Genomic DNA, 24580 nt, shown 5'->3' on the forward strand with positions numbered 1-24580 from the left:
TGCATTTTATTCATCTACAAGTATCTGCTTTCTCCTTAGAAAACTCCATTCTGTTTTTCCTGGGGCTACAACCAAAGAGGATTAGCAGCAATTTTTCAATTACTTTTTGAAAGAGGGCTGCTCTGAAAGTAATGCCTCCTATTTTATTATGTTGCCCCATGACACCAGAGGCGGATGTTGGTGGTACAGCAGTGGAGATTAAAACTTCTCACCCAAATTCTGTCAGAGTTGTTGCTGTGTGACAGATAGCAGCTGTGAGATGGTCTGACAAAGTGGCGTCTGACATGGAAGTACATATGAAGCAAAGGTGTATCACTGAATCCCTTCATGTGGAAAAAATGGCACCCACTGACATTCACTGATGCTTGTTGAACATTTATAGAGACCAAACAGTAGATGTCAGCACAGTGAGGCATTGGCTGGTACATTTCTGCTAACAGTGGGGACTGTTTTGAAAAACAGAGTTTTGTAGTTGAGAGTTTGCTCTATCAAATAGTATTGCATTCTTTGCATCTATTGTAGTTTCCACGAAAATAGATAGGAGGCATCGCTCTTGGAGCAACCTTTAAATAACACCCACATGGACAGGCACTGTGTCATACAGCCTAGGCAAGTACCAGACTTGCCAGTATAACCTTTCTGAAGCTAAACCAGAAGTTTGGTTGTTGGTGGTTATATCAAAAGTATATAGAGTATCACAGAATACTACATAGGGAATAAAACAGAGATAAAGGCAAAATCTAGTCAACAGTGTCCAATATACATATTTTGTTACTTTCCAACAGATGCACACTGGGGCAACAAAGACATAATGGCATTTTGTGACTTGAAAGATGAAATTCCTTCTTCAGGCTATGCTGTGAACAGAATTTAACCTAAAATCAGATGAGAAAAATATTTTCTATTGTAGCTGCAGCTTTTGCAAATGTCCTCTTCACAACTACAAGCCTTTTGAACTTTCAAGAATAAAAATAGAACACATTACATCATATAGCCTGAATCATTTCCTCTTTCTAAATTTCCTTAAAAGCCTTAAAATAACAGGACAAAGTCCGGTTCATTCAGTGCTTCCCCATTTTATAACCCAAAACCTCACATTCAGATGTACCAAAACAGCCATTATTTTTATTGCCATCCTTCTGCTTTTTAATGCAGTTTGCTCATTGCTAGTATTCTATTAAAGAATTAGCCTAAAACAATTTTTAAGCGAGGTCATAAAAAAAAGTGCAAGTATTTTCAGGATTTGCATCATAAGGGTGCACTGTGTAGTTAGCAAATGCATGCATTCAACTAACACACTTTCTGACACTTCACACCTAAAGGAGGGAAACAATATAGAACAGGAATTAATCAGGAGCTCAGTATGCTATATATACTGTTACACAGCTGCAATTCCAGCAACTTGATAAATACACTTCTGTTTTCATGAGAAGAAAAAGAACAACCATCAGAGGTGTATTTTCTTGAAAAATATTTTCTGAAATGAACTTCATATCATAATTTAAATGACTGAATTGTATTAATTAAGTGACGCATTCAAATGAAGCATCATTCATTAACATCTACCCAAAGGCAGTAAGAGGTTTGCTGGGCCCTGGGCAGCCTGGTCTAGTATGAAATATGGAGGTTGGTGGCCCTGCATGTGGCAGGAGGGTTGGAGATTCATGATCCTTGAGTTCCCTTCCAACCTTGGCCATTCTGTGATTCTGTGATTTGTTATGGCAAAGTCCCTGCTTAGTGATTTATTGCTTCTATTTCTTTACACTAAATCAATTTTTAATACATAAAATTATAATGTTATGAACTGCATGATCACAGAATCACAGAATTGTAGGAGTTGGAAGGGACCTCCAGAGATCATCAAGACCAATCCCCTGCAAAGCAGGCCTCCTACAGCAGGCTGCACAGGTAGGCATCCAGCTGGCTCTTGAATATCTCCAGAGAAAGAGAATCCACAACCCCCTGGGCAGCCTGTTCCATGATGATAATATTCTGTCACTAAAAATTCCTCCTTTTGGAGGGGGGACAACAGAAAGGTCCTAATTAAAAAGGGTCCAGAGGAGGGCGACTAAGATGATCAGAGGGCTGGAGCACCTCCCCTATGAGGACAGGCTGAGGGAGTTGAGCTTGTTCAGCCTGGAGAAGAGAAGGCTGCGGGGTGACCTCATTGCAGCCTATCAATACCTGAAGGGAACCTACACCCACGAGGGGAGTAAACTCTTCAAAAGGGCTGACAACAGCAGGACTAGGGGAAATGGATCCAAGTTGAAGGAGGGAAGATTTAGGTTGGATGTTAGGGGGAAGTTCTATACAAGGAGAGTGGTTAGGCCCTGGAACGGGCTGCCCAGGGAGGTTGTGGATGCTCTGTCCTTGGATGTGTTCAAGGCCAGGTTGGACGGGGTCCTGGGCAACCTGATCTGAATGTGTGTGTTTGGTGGCCCTGCTAGGCAGGGGGGTTGGAACTACATGATCCTTGAGGTCCCTTCCAACCCGGGTGATTCTGTGATTCTGTGATTCTGTAATTAATCCCTCTCCCCACACACACTACTTTGGGCAAAGCAATTGCCTTCTGAAACATTTTGATTTGTATTGGTCACAGTCATTGTAACTTAGAAAATAAACAATGCAATACAAGCTAAAGTATCTTGTAGGTTAGGAAAAAAAATAATGAAGTTGAGCAGAGAAAATACTTGTTTCCTTTCCTCCCCTTTGCTGCCACCGCAATACAAATCTCCAATTCAGCCATTTTTACGGTTCTCCGCACGAATTGTGTTCTTGGCAATTACAAGGTGAAAAAAAATCTATGCTTCCTGCATTCATGCCAATTTGGACTTGCATTTTGTTAATAATTCTCAAAGAACTGGAAGGAGTTTAGAAGGAAAACTATGAGGTCATGCAAAAAAAAAAAAAAAAAAAGAAATCCTAGAAACAAAAACATCACAGTACACAAACAGTAGGGATGTGCTTAAAAGATTGTTTTTGCTGTGCAAGAGAAGGAGGAACAAGTTGCAGGAAATTTGTTGTAACGTCACTTTGAATATTGTTGGTTTTTTTTTTTTTCACCTGAAAATTTACAGGGAAAGATAAAAATAGAAGTGAAATGTTTTATTTTGAACAATCACAACCAAAAGTTCCCTAGCTACAGTACACAAAAACCAGCTGGCTGCTGCTTCTTGCAGAAGAGAAGACCGAGAGTGGATCTTATCAACACTTGTAAATATCTAAAGGGTGGGTGTCAACTATATGGGGCCAGGCTTTTTCAGTTAGATTTACCATGCCTAATGGTTACATTTTTTATTTTATTGCTAAAGCTGAGTACTTCCTTCTGATGCATTCTATTCTTTATCCTAAGTTGGACAAATATGTGCACATTCTATTTTCCCTGCAAGAACAGCTTTCCCACAAGAGATGCTACGTATTGATTATTTTTTTCCCTACCAGGACCAAAATAAACACTGCATTAGAATGCACACAGACATTTCAGATACAATATGTACACGAAGAAGTAGACGCAACAATATTGTATGAACTTAATCCATGCTCCACAGAGCATGGAAAGAAATTCACATTTATTATATCACCTAAAATGATTTAAATCATGCTGCCACTTACTGTGGACATAGCAGTGTAGTGTAGCCAAATTCCACAGGAACTCTTAGAAATATCTGAAGGATGGGTGTCAAGAGGATGGAGTCAGGCTCCTTTTGGTGGCACCCCGCCACAGGACAAGAGGCAACGGGCACAAACTGGAACCCAGGAAGTTCTCTCTGAACATGAGAAAGAACACCTCTACTTTGAGATGACAGCACTGGAACAGGCTGCCCAGAGAAATGGTGGTGTCTCCTTTTCTGGAGATACTGAAAACCCACCTGGACCTACTCCAGGGAACCTGCTTTAAATATGGGGCTGGACTAGATGATCTCCAGAGGTTCTTTCCCATTCCTAGGATGCAGTGATTCTCATTTGCTGCTTTTTAAACACACACAAAAAAAACCGCTGAAAAACAAATCCTTCCTAATCAGGATCTAAGTTTCCTCTGTCAAGAATCTGCCTACTTAGAACTGAATATAGTCAGAAATGTGTACAATGTCAGAGACCGTAAATTAGACAGTAATTGTTCCGTGAGACAAGTGTTACCGTAAGAAATTATCCATATGCTTAAAAGGTTTGGGATATGTTGATTGATACGTTTGGATATGTCTGATTCTCAACTCGCAACATAAAAGCTTGTAGAGTTTATTTCCGTGAAAACAATATAGGCAGCTAAGGACTTCACACTATTCAAGTCCTTATATCAACTTCAGATGGAAAGAAGGATGAAGCAAATATTTAAAATAAAAGTAAACATTACACACAAACATCCAAGAACACAATTCTTCATAGAGCCTGAATGAAAATACTGCTGTTTGTTCAGACCAAAGAGAAGAGCTTCATCTAATTTCTTAGTGCCTGTAGAAATGATTGGAAAAATAACATGAACTACAGCACAGATATGAACCTCTTTCATTTTAGAAATGATTTAGGACAATATAATCTCTCTCCCAGAAAACCAAAAAGATACTTTTTGAAGAAAAATACAGAAACCTATTAAGTATGCTTTATCAAACTTTTCAGAGCCTTCATTGCCCAATTACTGCATGAATTAATATTTAACATTTTTCCAGTCATTAAACTATGTTATTACTTTGCTGTGCAAAGCTACTGATGTGTAAAAAAACAAATGCATTCTTAAAATATATCAAAAGATGCATAGCTCAGCAGCATTCAATCATTTTTTATGTCTTGCTTCCTGTAAAGGTTTTTAAGATTTTCTGAGATATTTTACACGTGAAATACAGAATCAGAGAACTCTTAGAGTTGGAAAGGACCTTTAAAGGTCATCTACTCCAACTCCTTAGCAATGAACAGGGACATGCACAACCTGTGCCAGTGTCACACCACCCTCACTGTAAAGTTCTTTTCCCTATATATCTAACCTAAATCTACCCTCTTTAAGCTTGAAACCATTTCTATCACCATGGATTCTACTAAAGATTCTGTCCCCTTCTTTCCTGTAGCTCCCTCTTTGGATATTGAAAGGCTGCTATCAGATTGTCTCGCAGCCTTCTCCATGCTCCCAGCTCTCTCAGCTTGTCCTCAGGAGAGATGTTCCATTCCTTGAATCATTTTTATGGTCCTCTTCTGGACGTGCTCCAACAGGTCCATGTCTCTTCTGTACTAAGAACTCCACATCTGGACGCAGTACTCTAGGTGAGGCCGCACCAGTGCAGAGCAGAGGGGTAGGATCACTTCCCTGCTGGCCACAGTGCCTTTGATGCAGCCTGGGATACAATTGGCTTTCTATGCTGTAAGGGCACATTGCTGGCTCATGTCCAGTTTCTGATCCACCAGTATACTCAGGTCTTTTTTAGCAGGCTGTGCTCAATCCTGTCATCCCCCAGCTTGTATTTGGTAGTGGATGCTGCCTCAACCCAGGTGCAAGACCTTGCACTTGGATTTGCTGAATCCTGTAAGGTTCACCTGGGCCCACTACTCAAGCCTGTCTAGGTCCCTCTGGATGGCATCCCATACTTCTAGTGTACTGAGTACACCACACAGCTTGGTGTCATCAGCAAACTTGCTGAGGATGTACTCAACCTCACTGTCAACGTAATTGATGAAGATACGAAAGAGCATCAGTCCCAGCACCAACTCCTGTGAGATACCCCTCATCACTGATCTCCTTCCAGGCACCGAGCCATTGACCACCACTCTCTCGACTCAATTCTGCAGCCAGTTTGTCCATTGAACAGTCCACCCATCAAATCATGTCTTTACAGTTTGTAGTGAAGGATGTTGTGGGGTGCCATGTCCTTACTGAAGTCCAGATAGATGATGTCAGTGGATCTTCCCTTGTCCATTGATGCACTGACACCATCATAAAAGGCCATCAGGTTGGTCGAAAAGGATTTATCCTTGGTGGAGCCATGCTGGTTTTCCCCTATCACCTCCCTGTCTTCCTTAGCATAATTTCCATGACGATGTATTCCATGATCTTTCCCAGCAGTCACTGCCTTATCATCACAGGATTTTGTACATGCTGCAATGTTGCCAGCATCTCTCAAGGAAGTCAGTCTTTCAAGGCCCCTGCTAGCACCCTGTCCTTCTAATACAGCTATGCCATCCCACACCTTACCACCGGAAGGCTCACTGTCACCCCCATCCCTGTTCAGACCTAGTTTAAAGCCCTCCCAATGACTTCTACTAGCTTTTCCCCAAGGACCCTTCTCCCCCCTAGAGAAAGGCAAACCCCATTCGGTGCCGGCAAACTCAGTGTCATGCAAACCATTTAGTTCTCAAAAAAGTTCTGGCAACAGCACCACATATATATATATACATACATATATACCTGGATGTTAGGTAGACATGTCCACGAGTGAATTTATTCTGAACAATGAGCTCACAGCTGGTTTTGTTTTTTTGCTTTAACAACATTCCCTATTACCATAAATGCCGCTCTACAAAAACCCTGTTCCCTTTTAACTTGATCAAATCCTGGTGAAACCAAAGGAATGGTTCACTCTAATGTGAAATACTTCAAACTCTTAGCCTAGATTTTATTTCAGCAGTAACCACAGGTCCTTCTGAAAGAACAGTGTCCAGCAAGTAACTGATTTCTTCATCAGCTCCTCCATTCATGCATCTCCAAAAAGGAAGTCGTCTGTTCCTATTCAGTGAAGCCATACTAATTAAAGTTAGGCTATTGAAAAACAGTGGTTATGTTTTTAAGCTTGCCGAATTAAATAATTCTCTGATTTTGCTGGTGAGTAAAAGTCATAGGCTATCCTGAGTTGGAAGAGATCCACAAGGATCAGTCATCACAAGGATCACTGTACCTCATACAATAAAAGTGTGAGTGAGTCTGCCTTTATGTTCATTTGTCAAGGCAGTAAAAGTAATTTTCTTGGGATGATTTAAAAATACATTTATATGGACAAGTGCAGAGAGAAGTATGACATAATTCTAGCCCAGAATCTATGCACCTATCTTACTATATGACTGTATACAGGATAACAGATACTTCTGGAAAAGCCAGGTATATCACATCATATTGCATTGATAGGGCTGTGTAACTTTGAAAACCAAACCTGTCATAACTGGACAGGTTAAAACTCGGGAAAAGAGCCATTAGCTAAAGGCATACTGGGGGAAGGAAGAGCAGAACAGTGGGATCGTGTTTGAAGAAGCTCGTGTCAATGCAGAAAAACATAAAATGGACTTTTTCTTTCATAATCATAATTTTTTTTTCCTTTTTTTTTTTTTCTTTTGTCTGTTTCAACCCTTCAATGATACCACCTATTTTGTCTGCATCTCTTCACTCCTCACATGCATCCAAACCAGCTGCCACTGTCTTTTCCTTCCTTTGAAGGTTTCCATGCTGTCTGGGAAAGATTTAAATAAGCAAAGGAAGGGGAAGATTATACGGTGTTAAAGAACATACTGTGTTGAGAATATACAGTGTTAAATCTGATGCTAATCTTCCCCTACAATATTGCCAATTATCACTTATGACCACAAAATTTGTGATATTTGGTATGCTTTGGCTTACAAGGTTATGGAACAGCCTTAGCTTCATATTTCATTTGAGAGTGTTTTCATTCCTAAAGGTTATGGAGAAAACCTTACATGTAATAAGCAAATTCAGTCACTCTATTTTTAACCTCAATATTTTTCAGACTATGGCATGAGGTCATAGTTGATCAAGATCTAAGACTGACAATATTCTCCAAACAAGTACCAAGTGAACACTGCCTACAGGAGATCACTGTTAAGCAGGACAGACCTCAGGGTTTAAAAAACAAACAATCTACAGTGCTGTGAGACAGTCTGCTGCACTGTCAGGATGAAATCAACAGAAAAAAACCTACACAGATAGCAGGGCCACTGCTTCACATTTATCATACTCTGAGACAACTGACATCTCCTTAATTTGATTTTTCTGTACATCTAACCTGTCTGGAACCATTGCTACTTTAAACTATGGTAGATTTTTTCCTCCAGCTCACTAGAAACACAGCCTTGATGATACCTACAGCTCCTCGACACCACCTGCAAAACACATTGAAGCCCTTATGACTTCTCTAGTTCTTCCTTTCACTTTATCCCTAAGTGTCATTCTAAGACAGTTAAGTCAGCTACCTGTAAGCCTCACAAAAAACACACAGGTCTCCCCAAATTTATTTTTAAAGCCACATCTCTATTAAGATCCCAGCCAAATTTGAAATAAATTCGCAACAGTTCGGCTAAGAGTGATAGCACCTAAAAATAAATGAGCAGCATTAGTATCAATTGAATGTAATATGCATTTATCACATATCAATACCAATCCTCATTCTTTATTTCTAGAATCCAACATTTTTGAATATAGAACTTTTCCTTTTTTAATGCAGTCCCACCACCACTGTAACCATCAGACTAAAGAGAAATGTAAAAATAAATAAATAAATAAATAAATAAATAAGGGAAAAAAGTAAATCAAGAGAATCAATAGCATTATTTAAAATCCCATGAGACAGGCATCAGAAAAAATAAGCTGTAAGAGGACACTGAAAGATCTTGACAGAAGTAAAAAAAAATGAAACACTAAGCCTATAGAAAGTGAAAAATAACTTGAGAACATCCTCAGTAAGCTTTAATAACATTATCTATTCTCAGTATACTTAAGAAACCTCTTCCATACCGGTGAAAAATAACATTAATACTGCTGATTGATTATAAAATTAAACAGCATAGGGACAAACAAAGAAAAGGAAAGAGAAAAGGTCTTCAATATGCATGAATTACAAGAAGTCACCACTCTGACCAAAAGGAAACATACTTCAAAAGTAGAGAGAAAGTCTGGAAAGGTATGGAAGACATCATTTTCTTTATGATGCTCAGTTATGTCAAATCACAAAACAAATTGTCCATTCTCTGTGGCTAACAGAAAGATGCAGTGAATGCTTGCATTTTGCTTATTTAAGTTATCTATCTCTCACATTCTCAACGAAGGCAGTAAAATGAAAGTAAAGCACTGCCAGGGCTAACTTATAAGTAATAACATCAAACTATCTGTATTGCTGTATACTACCCCCTTTGTTCAGGTCTGCAGTGAGACAAGATTTTAGATCAGTATTCCATAACAGAAAGTAAAAAAACACTCCATAATTACCATAAAGCTATTTTTAGTATCCTTTATTTTAAAACATACACTGGTGATTATTATTACTGATTATAGAAGCTGCTGCTGTACATAAAGGCTGCCTTACATGGAGAACCTGCCTGTGTGCTGTATTTTGGATCATATTTAAAGCATGATCATCAGTAGATCGTTTACTTACCTGATAAAGCATGATAGGTTCTATGCTGTATCCTAGCATATCAGCAAACTCCTTAGCAATAACTGTTTTTCCACAGCCCTAAAAAGTTAGAAAATAATAACTAAATTACATTGTAAGGAACATGGGGAAGGAGGGAAACGAGAAATTAAAATTCTTACTTTTCCTCCAATCAAACACATATCTTTAACCATATGAGATTGCATCATTTCTGCCAACAGCTGATCATGACTGGAAGTCCTTATGAATTTATCTGATTGAGAATGCTGTTTTAATAGCCCAGTCCCAGCTGGAACCTAAAAGGAAACAAGGCAAAAGAAAACAAAACAAAACACTTAATAAGACATACTGTGATAGCTCTAAACTTTGTATGGGCTGGGTTAGACTTCTCCAAATAATACTGTAATGTTTTGTGGATGTAATTATCAAACCCAAATCTTACACTGAATAAAATTAACACTGTATAATCTGTCCCTGGAGAATTCAAGACCAAGTTGGATGGGGCCCTGGTCAACCTGGTCTAGTATCAGAGGTTGGCAGCTTTGCCTGTGGCAAATGGGAGCTGGAACTTCATGATCCTTAGGGATCTTTCCAATCCAAGACATTCTATGATTCTGATTTTTTTATAGACAACTTCCTCCACACTTTCTTCTCCCATTCTTAATGGAAAAAAAAAATTTAAGAAATGTAAACCAATTCAATTAGTGCTGGTGCAGGGTCTGGAGCACAGGCCTTATGAGGGGCAGCAGAGGGAAGTGGGATTGTTCAGTCTGGAGAAGAGGAGGCTCAGGGCAGACCTCATTGCTCTCTGTAACTGCCTGAAGGGAGGTTGTTGTGAGCTGGGGGTCGGCCTCTTCTCTTGTGTAACTGATAGAACCAGAGGGAATGGCTTCAAGCTGTGCCAGGGGAGATTTAGGCTGGACGTTAGGAAATACTACTTCTCTGAAAGAGTGGCCAGGCACTGAATGGGCTGCCCAGGGAGGTGGTGGAGTCACCGACCTTGGAGGCTTTCAAGGAATGTTTGGATTTTGTGTTGAGGGATGTGGTTTAGTGAGAACTGTTGGTGATGGTTGGACTGGATGATCTTGCAGGTCTTTTCCAACCTTGGTGTTTCTACAATTTCTGTGAATTATGGCATTGGGGTACAAAAAGAACTTGAGACTGGTCATGCAGAAATCAAAATATGAAAAGTGTTTATTACTTAGAGAAAAACAAACAAACAAAGAATGTGTCTTGCAAAAATCTGCAGGGGACACTTTGATCAGAACTTTGGAGACTAAAAATACTCAGTCATCCTCCACATTAGGATGCTTGCACTATTTCCATTTTCTGTTCTAGTCTGGAACTGTTTCATCAGCAAACTTCTCATGTCCTCTTTCCTTGAAAAAAATGCATCCTGCAGGCATATTTTGAGCAGGTATCATCTACCTACAAGGTCAAATGAATGCAAAAATCCACCTCCTCAGAAAAAAAGTCCTATCAAGTCCTTATAGATTTACCTTTGTCTGACAAATTCCTGTTTGCTGCTGTTCCCATTTTTGCACTGTCACAGTGCAGAGTCTCTGAGGATAACCTTCATCTGTATTAAAACTGTCTCTGACTCCCACTAACTCTCCATCTTTTGAGACTATCTAACGTCCAAAGTCAAAATTAACTTCAAATCCTCACATCACCGCCTCTTCCCTGAACATGATCTTCTTTCACTACCTAGCAGGTCACAAACTTCTCAGACCAATCACATTTAATGCAATTATTTTTGTTCCATTTTCCCAACACCCCATGTCAGAACACTACCAAACACTCATCAGATTTTATTTGAAGTGCAGATACACACAGACCATTATTTTATTCTAAGAAAAAGGGAAAGCAGCATCAAGAACATCACAAGCATTTTTATTCAAAATTTCTGGATGTTTTACTGCGTTATAGATTTTCCTTTCATATATTTTTCAGCACTTGATATACCTGTAGTTTCCTATATACAATTAATTTATCTAAAATATTGCTTATCCATAATCCAATAATCCTGTATCTACATGCTTTTGAAAAAATAACAAAAAGCAAACACTCAACACAAATGTGTTTCAGGATCAAAGATAAGAGTCAAATTCTTGATTACACGAAAGTAACTTAACAGTAAGTACGTATAGTTTTAGGAATATGCAATTACCTGGAATGTCACTTCACTTTCACCAATCTGTACAGTTACATCAGCCTTGAAGGGTTTGTTTCCTGGTACACTTTCAACTTTTGTAATCCGTCTTGGACGCAATTGTTTGTTTGAGTCTTGGAGCTCAAAACTCTGCAGAATTAGAGGGTTGGGGGAATTATTTATTAAATATAGATTTCTTTTTTAGAATTGTTTGTTCTGATAACACGGCCAGAAGCATATCCAAGATTAATTACTTGTGAAGTCTTGAACTCATTTAATTTATTTAAACTTTATTTCACTTTACACAACTGTGTTTACAGTCTTGATGGCCTATATATTTCATATACTCCTTTGAACCAAACCAAAAAGACCTACTTATCTATTCATTCCGACTAAAGACAAATGCAATTTAATTGTCATATTGTTACTTTGCAGATACTTACTTGGACAGACTGAAATAATAAAATAAATGGACAATAGCCTTTAGCAGTTCAGTAATAGACCACCTATCTTTGGAGGCAATTATAAAAAACTGCAGATTTAAATATCTGACTACGAGTAAAAATGACCACCAAACGTTATGTTTATGTAGCTCCACAGTCTTATCACACGATGAAAACTGAGGAAGACCTCTACCTATCAAGCCTTCAGCACATTCTGGATATATCAAAAAGTAATGGGCTTCTGTATTCCCAATCCACTTTTGAGCATTATATTCTAATTTATGCTTTATACAGATATCATGAAAATGATTGCTTTGTCGTACAAAGAGAAGTCGTTATCAAAGGGCTTAAGTATAAGAAAAGCCGCAGTAATATTTTCAAAGTTGAAAGCTGAGTAATCAAGAGAAAAAAGAGGGAAAGGTTGAGGGAACTGGGCTTGTTTAGATTGGAGAAAAGAAGGCTCTGGGGAGACCTCACTGTGGCCTTCCAGTATTTGAAGGGAGCGTATGAACAGAAGGGGAACAACTGTTTATGAGAGTGGATTGTGACAGGACAAGGAGGAATGGCTTTAAACTGAGACAGGGGAGGTTTAGGTTAAATGTTAGGAGGAAGTTTTTCACACAGAGGGCAGTGAGGCACCAGGATAGACTGCCCAAGGAGGTTGTGGATGCCTCATCCCTGGAGGCATTCAAGGCCAGGCTGGATGTGGCTCTGGGCAGCCTGGTCTGGTGGTTGGTGACCCTGCACACAGCAGGGGGTTGAAACTGGATGAGCATTGTGGTCCTTTTCAACCCAGGCCATTCCATGATTCTATGATTCTATGATTCTCTGCACAGGAGGGAAAGATAATTTTACAAGGAATAAGAGGATTAAAATTGTACAAGAAGCAAAATAAGAACTGCAAATTGGCATTAATGCAAAAAACACGAAGTTTATAAATGACTTTGTGGGAAGGGATGAAAGAGAAGCAAATTCTGCCTTAGACTACAGTTTGTAATAGAAAGATCTCAGAAGTAACCAGAATAATAGAATTGTCTAAACAAGCAAGATGAATCCAATTTTCTGTAATATTAGCCCACTCTGTAAGAGAGTGCTTCTGTGGTTCAAAGAGGCTTCCTACTGAGAAGCAGCAAAATAGAGGAGGAGGTCAGAGGAAGAGGTCAGGCAACATTAAAGAGGATGAACAAATAATGCAAAAAAAAAGTAAACAACAAACAAAAACAAAACAGCGGATGTTTCCAATACCATAAAAAAAAAATCAAGCATGCAAATGGCACGTAAGAATTTAAAAAGCAAAGCCCAAACCTGCGATGAATCTGAAACAACTGAAAGCTTATGGAACAATGAAGGAATTAGCTGCAATCTCTTGTGAGCCACAAACAGAACTGAATATCAATGGCCAGTTTTATAAATGCCCATCAATAGTACATAGGAAAGAAAACTTCATTACTGTGGAAGACATCATACATATTTAAGCTAATCGTTCGGAAATGTTTCACTGGAGACTGTTTTGGTTGAAAGCAGTCATTTGTCTACATCTAAACTGTATAAAGGAAATGCTCAAGTTAAATAACTTTTTACAAGCATATTTCAAATATTCATCTGCCATTCAAAAATAATTTCTCATGCAAATACTTACTCCAAGTACAAAGCCCAGAATTCAAGCCAAGCCATACCTTGCTTTGCAAGATCTCTTACATTTAAAATCTTTAAGATTCAAAACAGAAAATGACAGTTTCTCAAATGAAGCAACTTCAAATATAGGTACACAAAGATAGATCATTCTCAAGTTTTCATTGGTACTTCTGTCTGTCGCAAGCTAATGATGTAATGAACTAAGGAATACTGGAAACTGCATTTCTTGTACCAGTGCCCTGTATGATAACCAGCTCTCTAACAAAGCATCAACAGTGATTCGGTGTGCAATCAAGGAAGATTCCACTCAGTGTTGGCTAGGCTGACACAAGGAGCCACATTTTATACCCTACAAAACAGTTCTCAGACAGATAGAGATAAAACTAAGGTTAGATTTAATAGGTTCACTCAACATGAGATCTGCATTTCAAAGCATCTTTACATATCTAAGACTAACACAGTAACTAATTTCATTTGCAGGGAAGATGTAAGTCAGTAGCTCATTTCATTGATTATCAAGAGCAAGAATTAAGAGGAATACCTAAGACATAGTGGAGTCCTATTGAGAAAGAAGGCACATTTGGAAAAGATACACCCAAGCTGAGGATTACGGTTGGGAAGACAGTATCCAGGGAATGTGATGGCCTCTAGAAATATGCACAGGTTCTAACAGCTGCCAAAACCAGCTGTTCAGCCAGCTATCTACCTCATTTCTCACCTCCAACAGCTGACTGAAACAGCTCATGAAAGTAAGATACATTAAAAGCTAGAGCACTACTTGCCCATATCTGTCTCCAACTCTGATCATTAAACTTTACATTTATGACAAGGAATTTGTTTCTGTTTTCTTTAAACATTAGCTGATGTTAAAAGGTGATTAAATCCTCACAAATTAATTAATCAACTCCAAATATATGTCAAGTATACTTTTTTCAACTCAATCTTTCCTTGCTGAAATTAATATTCCTTAACTGTATTCTGTTACATAGTTTTCAGTAGCAAACATAGCTAGACATACTCTTAATGTTTGGAGAAGGGCAGAATAATAAAGCACATTGCTTTGCAAGACTCCTCTCCTTCACATTTCTTGTGGGATGGCAAAAATAATTTTGTATTCAGTTCTTGCAATGCTACTACTAAAGTACAATTATAAACAGGAGTTCCTCAGTACAACCAGTTGTTTAATATATTTTATAAGATTGTCTGCTTTGTTGCATGCAAACAGAATAAAATTCCTAATAGGATTACACATATCTGCTAACCTAGAGAGACAAGCTTATGAAAGTCATGCTGACAAAGAATATCAAAATAAGAAAAACTAACACAGAAAAGTTTAAACGATAAAGAAGATTTAAAAGTAGACAGTCACTAAGAAAGAAAGTCAACCCTCTTATATAAGAAGAAAAAGCATACATAGCAGAAAGTTTATTAAAAGAAATAGCAAATGAAGAAAGCTAATAGTACAGAATGTAAAGATTCCTACTATGCATAACTGATAGCAAAAAAAAAAAAGGACAAGATAACAATAAAAGCACATTAAGAACAGAAGTGACTGTCTCTGCTCTGTTAACAGAAATTTCTATTTCCATCTAGATCCTGGTTCTTACTGGCAATTTCAATCTTGCTGATGTGTGCTGGAAGGGAAACACAGCATGACACAATCAATCTACCTTTTTTGGAAGGTTGTCTGGAATAAATTCTTACCACAGGTGCTGCGCTGGAGTGATGTACAGTGGCTCTGCTGTTCACAAACAAGGAACAGTAGGAAGGGGGTGCAGCAACAGACATCAGCCTTGGTTGCAGCAACCATGAAATAATGGAGGTCAAAATTCTGAGGAGAAGCAATGAAGCCAAGTAACAGAGTACAGATCTCGCATTTCATGGGACCAGAGTGGCTCATTCAGAGAAGTAACAGACAGGATCCCAGAGCAGGAAGTTCTGAAGGCCTGTGAACACTAGCAGGACCTCCTTCAAAAGCAAAAACTCATGAAAACAAGCTGATAGTCTAGCTAAACTAGGGAGTTCAGGACCAAGCTCCTGTGCAAATTTGGGAAGTGGCAGCAAGGACAGATAACAGTCATTCCCTGACACATAGACATGGTTCAGGACCATTCCCTAACCACTACATTGAATATTCCTAAATAGGCAGGTACAAATGACTTTCATTTTTCAGGACTGAAAGAGCTGGGTGAGATGGTTTAGGCTGCAAATGTTTATTTGCAATATCTCCTACACATTCGAAGAAGAAAGCAAGCTAATACTGTGCTGAAGTTTTAAAAGGATTAATAGAATAACCCAGTACAATTACAAGCTTGATAAGCTGTTATTAAACACAATCATAACAACAGAACAGATCTGGTCAAAAACAAACAAGAAAAGGCTAATACAGACTAAAGCCAGAAAATTAATACATTCTTTAAGTATACTTTATCAAATGCATCTTGTGACATGTGATCTGTTTTTATTTCAATATCTCCTCTAAAAGGTCAGGTGCCAAAGGTATTTTTAAGCATTTAAATACTTTAGCCACAGAATAAACTACTCTCAAACAAACATTTCTATAGTAACGAGTTTTGTGCAGTCTTGAACTCAGGTCTAAGAATTCTATAGAAAACAAGTTTCGCTTTTCACTCTAATGGAATCTATGAGCACTCTAAGGGAATCCATGAACATCTAAGTGCTTTTGAAAGACTGTATTCATACCAGCAATAATGTAACCACCTCACTCACTTAAGGTTTTTTATTCTTTTTAAAAACTGAAATAATCATGTAGCATTAGTCAACATCCATTGCTCCCTTGAATTACAACATGCAATACTTACTTTTAGTGCATCTTTGACAGCAGTTTTGCCTTCCTTTCCAAGGAAAACATTATAGGGATAAAGCCGGTCAATAACATGCTGGACTGACATCATAGGAAATGAATCCTAATTCAAATTAAAAATACAGATGAAACAAAATGATTGGTTCATCATTCATCAGGTGTTAAATCCAAAATAGTGCTAAACTTGAAATAAAAAAATTAATGGCAATAAACAAATGACCAACTCATCCAGCAGTTGGTCAGATGTCAAAACAGGCATTTTGAACATGCAATTCATTACAATGAAAGTATCTCAAGCAAGTTAGATAAATTATGCCAAAACAAGCACTTCTTCTCCTGTGCATAAATGGAAGCCACAGGGACTGTCTCAGAATCTTAACACTTGAGGTTAGATGAGACAAATTCCACCAGTGGAAACCATGTTTCACACTATGACAAGAATCTGTACAATAACAGCCTACTATTTCATAGCAATTTCTAATATTTACTTCTAATTCTATTATATGGTACAGGTTTACTTAACTAATTTCTAGAAAGTTTGGAACAGCTGAACAAAATTTGTTTTGCTTTGAAATGCGTTACCAAGGATGTTTGCACTTCCCAAACAAAACTGTAAACAATGTTTTACACTTCCTTGCTAATTATAAGTAATAATTATCCTGTCAGCTGTTATCTGAACTAGCAATTGTTCCAGTCATTTTGCCACAGCAATAGAGAAAGAAATACAAGCACTTTTGAGAATAGTTAAAAGACATGCACACAACTTTCTCCATGGTAGAAAAAGTGTTTCAAAAAATCCTAAAATAATGCTCAATTGCTTCACAAAAGACATGCATGTTATTAAGGATTGATCCTGAGTAACTGTTGTTATTAACAATTAGTGGACTGCTACTACTTTTTTTACGTGCTCTAATATAATTTAAATAAAATGGATCAGTTCTCAGTTACAGACTTGGATTATGCAGAGATCCAACTAAAGAGAAGAGTTGCTCAGAAATGAGATCAGGAGATGCATATTTTATGAAATGCATAATTCAATTCATACTTACAATCAGTAGTACTATTTATAATGTTCCATATTAAAAAAACATCAGTAAAAATAAACAACTTAAGAGCATTGTAGTAAATATGCTGCCTAAAGGATCACAAAGCCCATTACTGCATTTTAAAAGCCCTCTATAAATAAAGATGTAACATATAATTTGCACACATTATCTCAAATTAATAATAATTACAGTGGCATATCCAAAATTAGCCTCTTCAGAACAGCACACTACAAAAAAATTTGGAGAAATGAGTTTTCAAACTAAGAAACACATTTTTGAAACTACATTTATCTATGCAGAAGACAGGGAGACAGTCTTTATGATATATACATTCTACACTGCTATATTGTTTGGGTGTACTGGTGAATGGGAAGCTGGACAGGAGCCTTGCAGGCCAGAAAGCCAACCATATCTCAGGCTGCACCAAAACAAGCATGGCCAGCAGGGTAAGGGAGGTGATCCTGCCCTCCTTCTCTGTGCTGGTAAGACCTCACCTGGAGTACTGCATCCAGATGTGGAGTCCTCAGTACAGGAGAAACATGGAGCTGTTGGAACATGTCCAGAGGAAGGCCACAGAAATTATCCAAAGGATGGAACACCTTTCCTTCAAGGACAGACTGAGAGAGCTGGGGCTCTTCAGTCTGGAGAATGCTGCAAGGTGACCTGATAGCAGCCTTTCAATATCTAAAGGGGAGCTCCAGGAAAGAAGGGGACAGACTCTCTAGAAGGGTCTGTGGTGACAGAACAAGGGGAGGTGGCTTCAAGCTCAAAGAAGGTAGATCTAGGTTGGATGTAAAAAAAAAAACAAAAACAAACCTTCTACATTGAGGGTGGTGAGGCACAGGAAGAGACTGCCCAGAGATGGGCCTGATGCCCTGTTTCTGGAGACTTTCATGGCAAGGCTGGATCAGGCCCTGGGCAACCTGATCTAGCTGTAGATGTCCCTGTTCATTGCAGGTGAGTTGGACTAGATGACCTTTAAAGGTCCCTTTTAACTCTAAGGATTCTATGATTCTACAATTGTAAATCAATCCAAAACCAAAAAAATGGTTAAATCAAAGTAGAGGATGATGACCCAGTGTGTGAAGGAGAAATGTTCCAGCTAGAATCAGTGAGAACAGTTGGCTTAGAAAACTGAGTGATTAAAACTAATTCTAAAAGAAACAGTTCTGGCCTATCCAAAAAAGACGCTGTCATACAATGGTAACATTTTCACATTCTCTAATGTAAAATAAAACGCTTCCTTCATTCCACGGTTTAGATAATGGCTTACATCTCATTTTCTTTCCATCTCTCTGAAAGCTATCTGGCAGTCATTTAAAAATAATTCTTCATACAGGGCTTAAAGAATAAAAAGTTGTAATTTATTTTAAAACCCATCATGTATTTCTTTCCAAAGCCCTTTATGTGCTCTTTCAGTTCTCTAAACCTGAATCTTAATCACTTCATACTATCTAATGTAATACCACTAATTCAGACCCAAAATTCCATCTCTAAATATCAGGCACAATGACTTTCTAGCTTATAGTTGAAGGGACTGAGCACAACAGTGACACAAATAACTGACACCTTTTAATATGTACAATCCAATAAAACTTATTGTCACTGAGCAATACCACTGGCGAGATGATTGCATGGAAGATACAATGGAGAATTATTCTACTAGACTTCTCCACTATGGATTGTAGCTGTCAGGAGAACTACTGTACCTTCAAATATGCTCAGCCTGCATCTGCTGATAACTCCCCTAAGTTTATTGTAAATTCACCAGCCATTCCATAGATCCCAAAGATCTAATATGGGATTCATCTCATACAACTTAACAGTCTCTGACATTGCATTTAAGCATATTATTATTTATTGCATTAACAGTCTCTGCACCTGCATTTGAACTTTTTGTTGTTAAAGGAGAGTAGTAAGTGTCTTTGTAATGCAGCATTAAAATAGAAAAATCACAACCTACAAAAATGCTTATTTCTCTACACTGATAATACAAAGAGGTCCACGACAACCTCACTGTCATCACACACGCTGTATCTGAAGTCACAGAAGTTGATTAAGCAGAGTAGGAACATTATTTTGAAAACACACAGATACATTCAACTATTTTAAAAATATTGCATTGTGCCTTTCCTTGCCCTTCCATATTATGCTTGGTTGAAGTATTGTTATTCAAACCATCTTCGGATTTTTAAGTTATTTCCCCAAAAAGTTCTTGTTCATCTTCTTCCAGACACATGAAAAAAACAGATCCAATTCTAAGAAATTTTAAGCTTGTACAGTTTCACAGCACATGTGTATACACTTACCAAAATCTGAACTGCAGCAGATAAGCTGTCTAAAGGAAAATCTGGAAGTCCCAGTGTAGAGGATTCTTGAGAGCAGAGAGTTGTAGCAAAAGACAGGATCTGAGAAATTCTGCATAGAAAAAAATAAGTACAGAGTTTTACATATGCCATCTATACTTAAAATACTAAAGCCTAAATAGTTAATTACAGTTTAAGATCAGTATAAGATGCTGAAACTCTATCTGAGCAGAAAAAAAATAATGTGTGATTGAAGTTCTAAAGCATTAAGGATTCACTATGAAGGCTGCATATAAAAAGCTGTTTGAGCATACACCCACACATATTAAAAGCTTCTTCAGTTCTGGCCTCCATGTAGAGACACAAGTTATAAAAATAGCAAGGAAACCTGAAATGACACCACATTTCTTCATTAATTTTGATTTTTCTTTTAATTATGAAAAATTACCTCTCTGCAGAAATGTTTGATCCAATTGAATATAATAGCTGAAGATGGTCCTGAAAATAGAACATGAAATCATAAAGTAAATTCATTTTTGGGTCATACTGTAGGTCACAGCACATGATGGAGAGACACTTTCTATTTTTTCTGCTAATTTAGACATGAAGAGTCTACTCAGTCCTGAACACAGATTTAATTTTATGAACGGAAGGAAATATTATCAATTCTTTCTTCTAGGGCTATATTGTCTAATGGAAATTATTTTTCTGCTGCAACATTCCTTGACAACTCTAAGCCTGCCTTTCAGGAATTTATTAGAGAGCAGTATGAAAAGATGCCATTTAAGATAAATGTATTGTTCAGGTATTGATTCCAGAGGTGAGCTAAGTAAAACAATGTCAAAATAATAGCTCTGCTCAGCACAGATAGTCCAACTCTTCTGTTAAAGTGCTTACCTTAAAAGGCAGATGATAAATATCTCTAGCTTGAAATCTAGAGCGAAGGGGAGGATCCAAAGGGTTACCAGAATATTTAGGTACTGGCAAACCCAATGCTATTACACGAAAATCTTCACTAACCCGAACAATCCTCCATGCATCCAACTCTGATTTTGTATGATCCTAAATTAACCAACATAAAGCAGGAAAAAAAAAGTTACATCACTAAATACTCCTCCAGACTAAGCTGCAGACAGACTAATAATCCTTGTTTGTCTAGCTATAAATATGGTATTATTCCCATCTTTCATTCAGAAATGCTAAAAAGCATTGATCTATTCCAATTTGCTGATCATAAAAGCAAGGTTTTCCAAAACGAAAGGAGACAGAACATTTGATTATGTACAGCTGTCAGGCAATTTGATTAGAGGCCCCACAGACAGTCATGGTTCAGAACTACATGTTCAGAACCTTGCTTTCAAAAAGAACAGAAAATAAACAGATGACAAAATTCATTTTAACCTGTAGCACTAGAAGTATGGTACTGTGAGTATTTTTTTTTTTCTTCTTTTCCCTTCTTCTTGTAAATGTAAAGGAGACCATTATTGCTTTAAAATTTTCATTTACAAAATATGCTTTATTACAAGCAATACCAAAACAGAGCTATCACTGGACTCCTTCACAAGAACATCTATGTTGTGTATCACAGCTGCTGTCCTGCAAAAGATTCAATACACACAAAGCAATATACACTGTTAAATCTTCACACATCACAGTTTTGTCTTCCTTGACCTAGTTATACAGTATATGATTATTCACACTGAAGAAGAGAAAATGAACATTAGCTTATATAATGTAATATCTGCCAAACAACAATATTAGATTTAGTATTATAGCAGGAGATTTATTTAGTTCATCAACTATTAAGAGTGCACCCGAGGCACTCATTCTGAAGCATTTTATCATTAGAATACTCTTAAAAAAGGGAAAAAAGAAAAGAGAAGATGCTTTACTTTGCAACCAAATCTTGTCTGAGTCTGAATTCTCACTTTCAGTTTTTAAAAACAATCACAAATTTAAAAGCTTACTTTTCAAATTTGGTAATAATTCTCCCAACAATTGTATCTTCCAATTAAATGCCATAAAAAGATTTTTGGAAAAGGCACAAATCAGAAGATTTCAAACCAGAGATAAGAAACTGAAGAAATATCAATATATTTTCAGAAATTTGCTATGGTACTAACAGCATAGGAGGCAAGCTCATTTAATTGGGATCAACTAGAAGGCTTACTGCACATTTCCTTTTTTCATATAGGTCCAAATCATATACTTATCAACAGGCACAATAGACAGAAACATGAGTGAGATCAGACAAGAGACCAACAGGAATGTGAGTGGACACTACAGCACACGAAAGTATGAAACAGAGTACTGGTGGAAACTGAGATTAAATTTACTAAGGTCCCCAAAAGGCCCAAGAGTACCCAACTCAAATGTAAGCAATGGGACTCAAACCTTGAAGAAATTGAAAATGGTTGAAGTAGTAACAGTAGCAGATATAATCCCATTGCCTACCAAAAGTAAACTCACTATCCATTTCTTATCATTTGGATTGGCTCCTCACACACATTTTACTAAATTAAAGGTGAGACAGTACTGAGAAATGCTGTGTCACCAATCTTGACCTCTTTGCCTGGCATCCTATTTTAAAAGCTTATCAACAAGACTACTACAATGCTGAAGCACTATCTGAACTTCATGGGGACACTTTCAACTGTAATCTCTTTTCACAAATACATTTTGTTTAACCTCAACAGCTTCCACATTTTACATACAAGCAGCATATAAAGCTGGCATGAGCAACTGTCTTTTTTTTTTTTTTTAATGGGGGCAGAGGGATATAGGTTAAAACAGTGTTTTAATTGAAGTGGAATGTTATGGATCTCAGCTAACTTCCACCCTAAAATTTCAACCTGTATAACATCTCACATACACACTGTGTTCGAATTCAAGCATTTGGCTTCTAACTACTATCCTCTTCATAACAGTATTCAAGCACTACCAAGAACAGGAAAAAAAGAATGGAAAATCCAAATGGTATTTCCCTACCTGCAGAAGTTTGTCATAACGTTCTGCGGACATGAGAAAACGTCCATCTTCAAGTTGCATTTCCCTGTTCTCCAGCAAATTGTTTAACACAGGTAAGACATTGCGCTCAGCCTTCTCCAAACCTTCCAACACAAGGATTCGTCCTTCTGTAGCTGCACGAACTGCACACTTTTCAAAAGTAACAAGCAATATTGGGAGAGAAATAAACATCAAATATCTCATGAAATCCCACTGAAAAAGAATCCACAGATGATTTCCAAAACAGCATTTATTTCAATAATTATCAGTAAGATTGGAACGGGTTGGCCAAGGAGGTTGTGGATGCCCAATCCCTGGAGGCATTCAAGGTCAGGCTGGATGTGGCTCTGGGCAGCCTGGTCTGCTGGTTGGCGACCCAACCACACAGCAGGGGGGGTGGAACTAGGTGATCATTGTGGTTCTTCTCAACCCAGGCCGCTCTATGATATGATTCTACAAAGAGTGACAACTGATTGTATTAACATGTTCGTAAGTTGGACTTTTATAACTGTTACAGGGACTGAAAAAGAAATAATAATATAAATAATAACAAAGGTACTGAAAAAGAAATAGCAATATCAATAACAAAAGGTATTCTAGTCTCTTGTATCAACAAAATAAAGTGTAAAATCTTGTTAACATTTTAGGGTATACCCAGTACATGATAATAATAAGCATGTTTTCTTTTTGATGTTGCATAACACTTTTCAGATATGACAATTATGGCATAGCTATTTATACAGAATACACAGTTTAGAAGTGGTTGTACATGTTTACAACCATATTAAAATATTTAGAAACCAAAGGTCAGATATTCCTTGGGATTATTCTGGTTATGCACCAGTGTAATTCCATTACCAGTACAGTGTTTTAGTCTGACCTGAAGAGAACAACAATCTGGTAAAACCAGGTGTGGGAGATAAAAACAAAACAATGCTATCAATAATCAGATTTTATCTATGTGATAAAATTAGAAATGTTAGTAATTGTATTCCCAGACTGAACACCGTCTTCTGTAAAAACAGAATAAAAGCACAGACTTTCACTTGTGAACACTTTGGAGCATTTGGGGTGGGACTCTATTTCTTTTCTATATTTCTCCTCATTACTTATTTGTGAATTCTTACTGTTTATATGAGCCTAATGTCTATCCAAAACATAAAACTAAGCTCTGCATTGGTAATTTTGTGCAGCTTCTTCTCAGTCAATGCTGTGGGCTCAGGGAAATTAGCTAAATTCACTTCATAACTATTATTCACAATTACAGCCCAATAAAAGACAAACTGAAATTTAATGCTTTCTTGTCTATTTCCAGATTGAAAAAGCTTAACCAGATAGTAACAGGGAATGTGTAGATATACCCAATATCAAGAAGCACCAAAGAGTTTTGCTTTCCATTCCGACTGCATTTTAACAATTTTAGACACAAGCACAGTGGCAAAGGGAGTATGATTGAAATCTATTCCCAGCATGTCTCCTATGAACTCCTACAGACAAACATTTCATATGACACTAGATGGAAATCTCTGATGAATACAACAGATGTCAAAGACTGAGACAAAGAAGGAGGAAATGAGAAAGAATAATGAAAAAATATGAAGATAGAAAAGAATAAAATAAGAATTTCACATGGAAAAAAATATTCAAAAAAGAAAAAAAAGGTACGAAGGACAGCTGGATAAATCTAAGCTAGAGACAAAGAACAGTTCAGTGCAACCAAACTGATGCATGGTACAAAGCATACGACAGAATCAGAGATCCATCTGATAACACTAAAGATAACACTAAAGATAACACTAAAGATAACACTAA

General features: G+C 37.5%; 1 protein-coding gene across 1 annotated transcript in view; it reads right to left on the reverse strand.

Annotated features, from left to right (window-relative positions):
- VWA8 (von Willebrand factor A domain containing 8) overlaps nucleotides 1–24580 on the reverse strand; it is a 180329-nt gene that overhangs the window by 119595 nt on the left and 36154 nt on the right. The window contains exons 5-12 of the mRNA XM_042838730.1: nucleotides 22751–22918; nucleotides 20660–20824; nucleotides 20211–20260; nucleotides 19766–19874; nucleotides 16409–16513; nucleotides 11527–11658; nucleotides 9518–9652; nucleotides 9360–9437 (exon numbers count right to left, since the gene is read on the reverse strand). Of these exons, the coding sequence (XP_042694664.1) occupies nucleotides 9360–9437; nucleotides 9518–9652; nucleotides 11527–11658; nucleotides 16409–16513; nucleotides 19766–19874; nucleotides 20211–20260; nucleotides 20660–20824; nucleotides 22751–22918 (942 nt within the window). The remainder of the gene's footprint in view (nucleotides 1–9359; nucleotides 9438–9517; nucleotides 9653–11526; nucleotides 11659–16408; nucleotides 16514–19765; nucleotides 19875–20210; nucleotides 20261–20659; nucleotides 20825–22750; nucleotides 22919–24580) is intronic.

Source organism: Centrocercus urophasianus, unplaced genomic scaffold (genome assembly GCF_019232065.1).
Source record: "Centrocercus urophasianus isolate 14NV4802_14NV808 unplaced genomic scaffold, USGS_Curo_1.0 seq_9, whole genome shotgun sequence".
In the NCBI taxonomy this organism is placed as follows: Eukaryota; Metazoa; Chordata; class Aves; order Galliformes; family Phasianidae; genus Centrocercus; species Centrocercus urophasianus.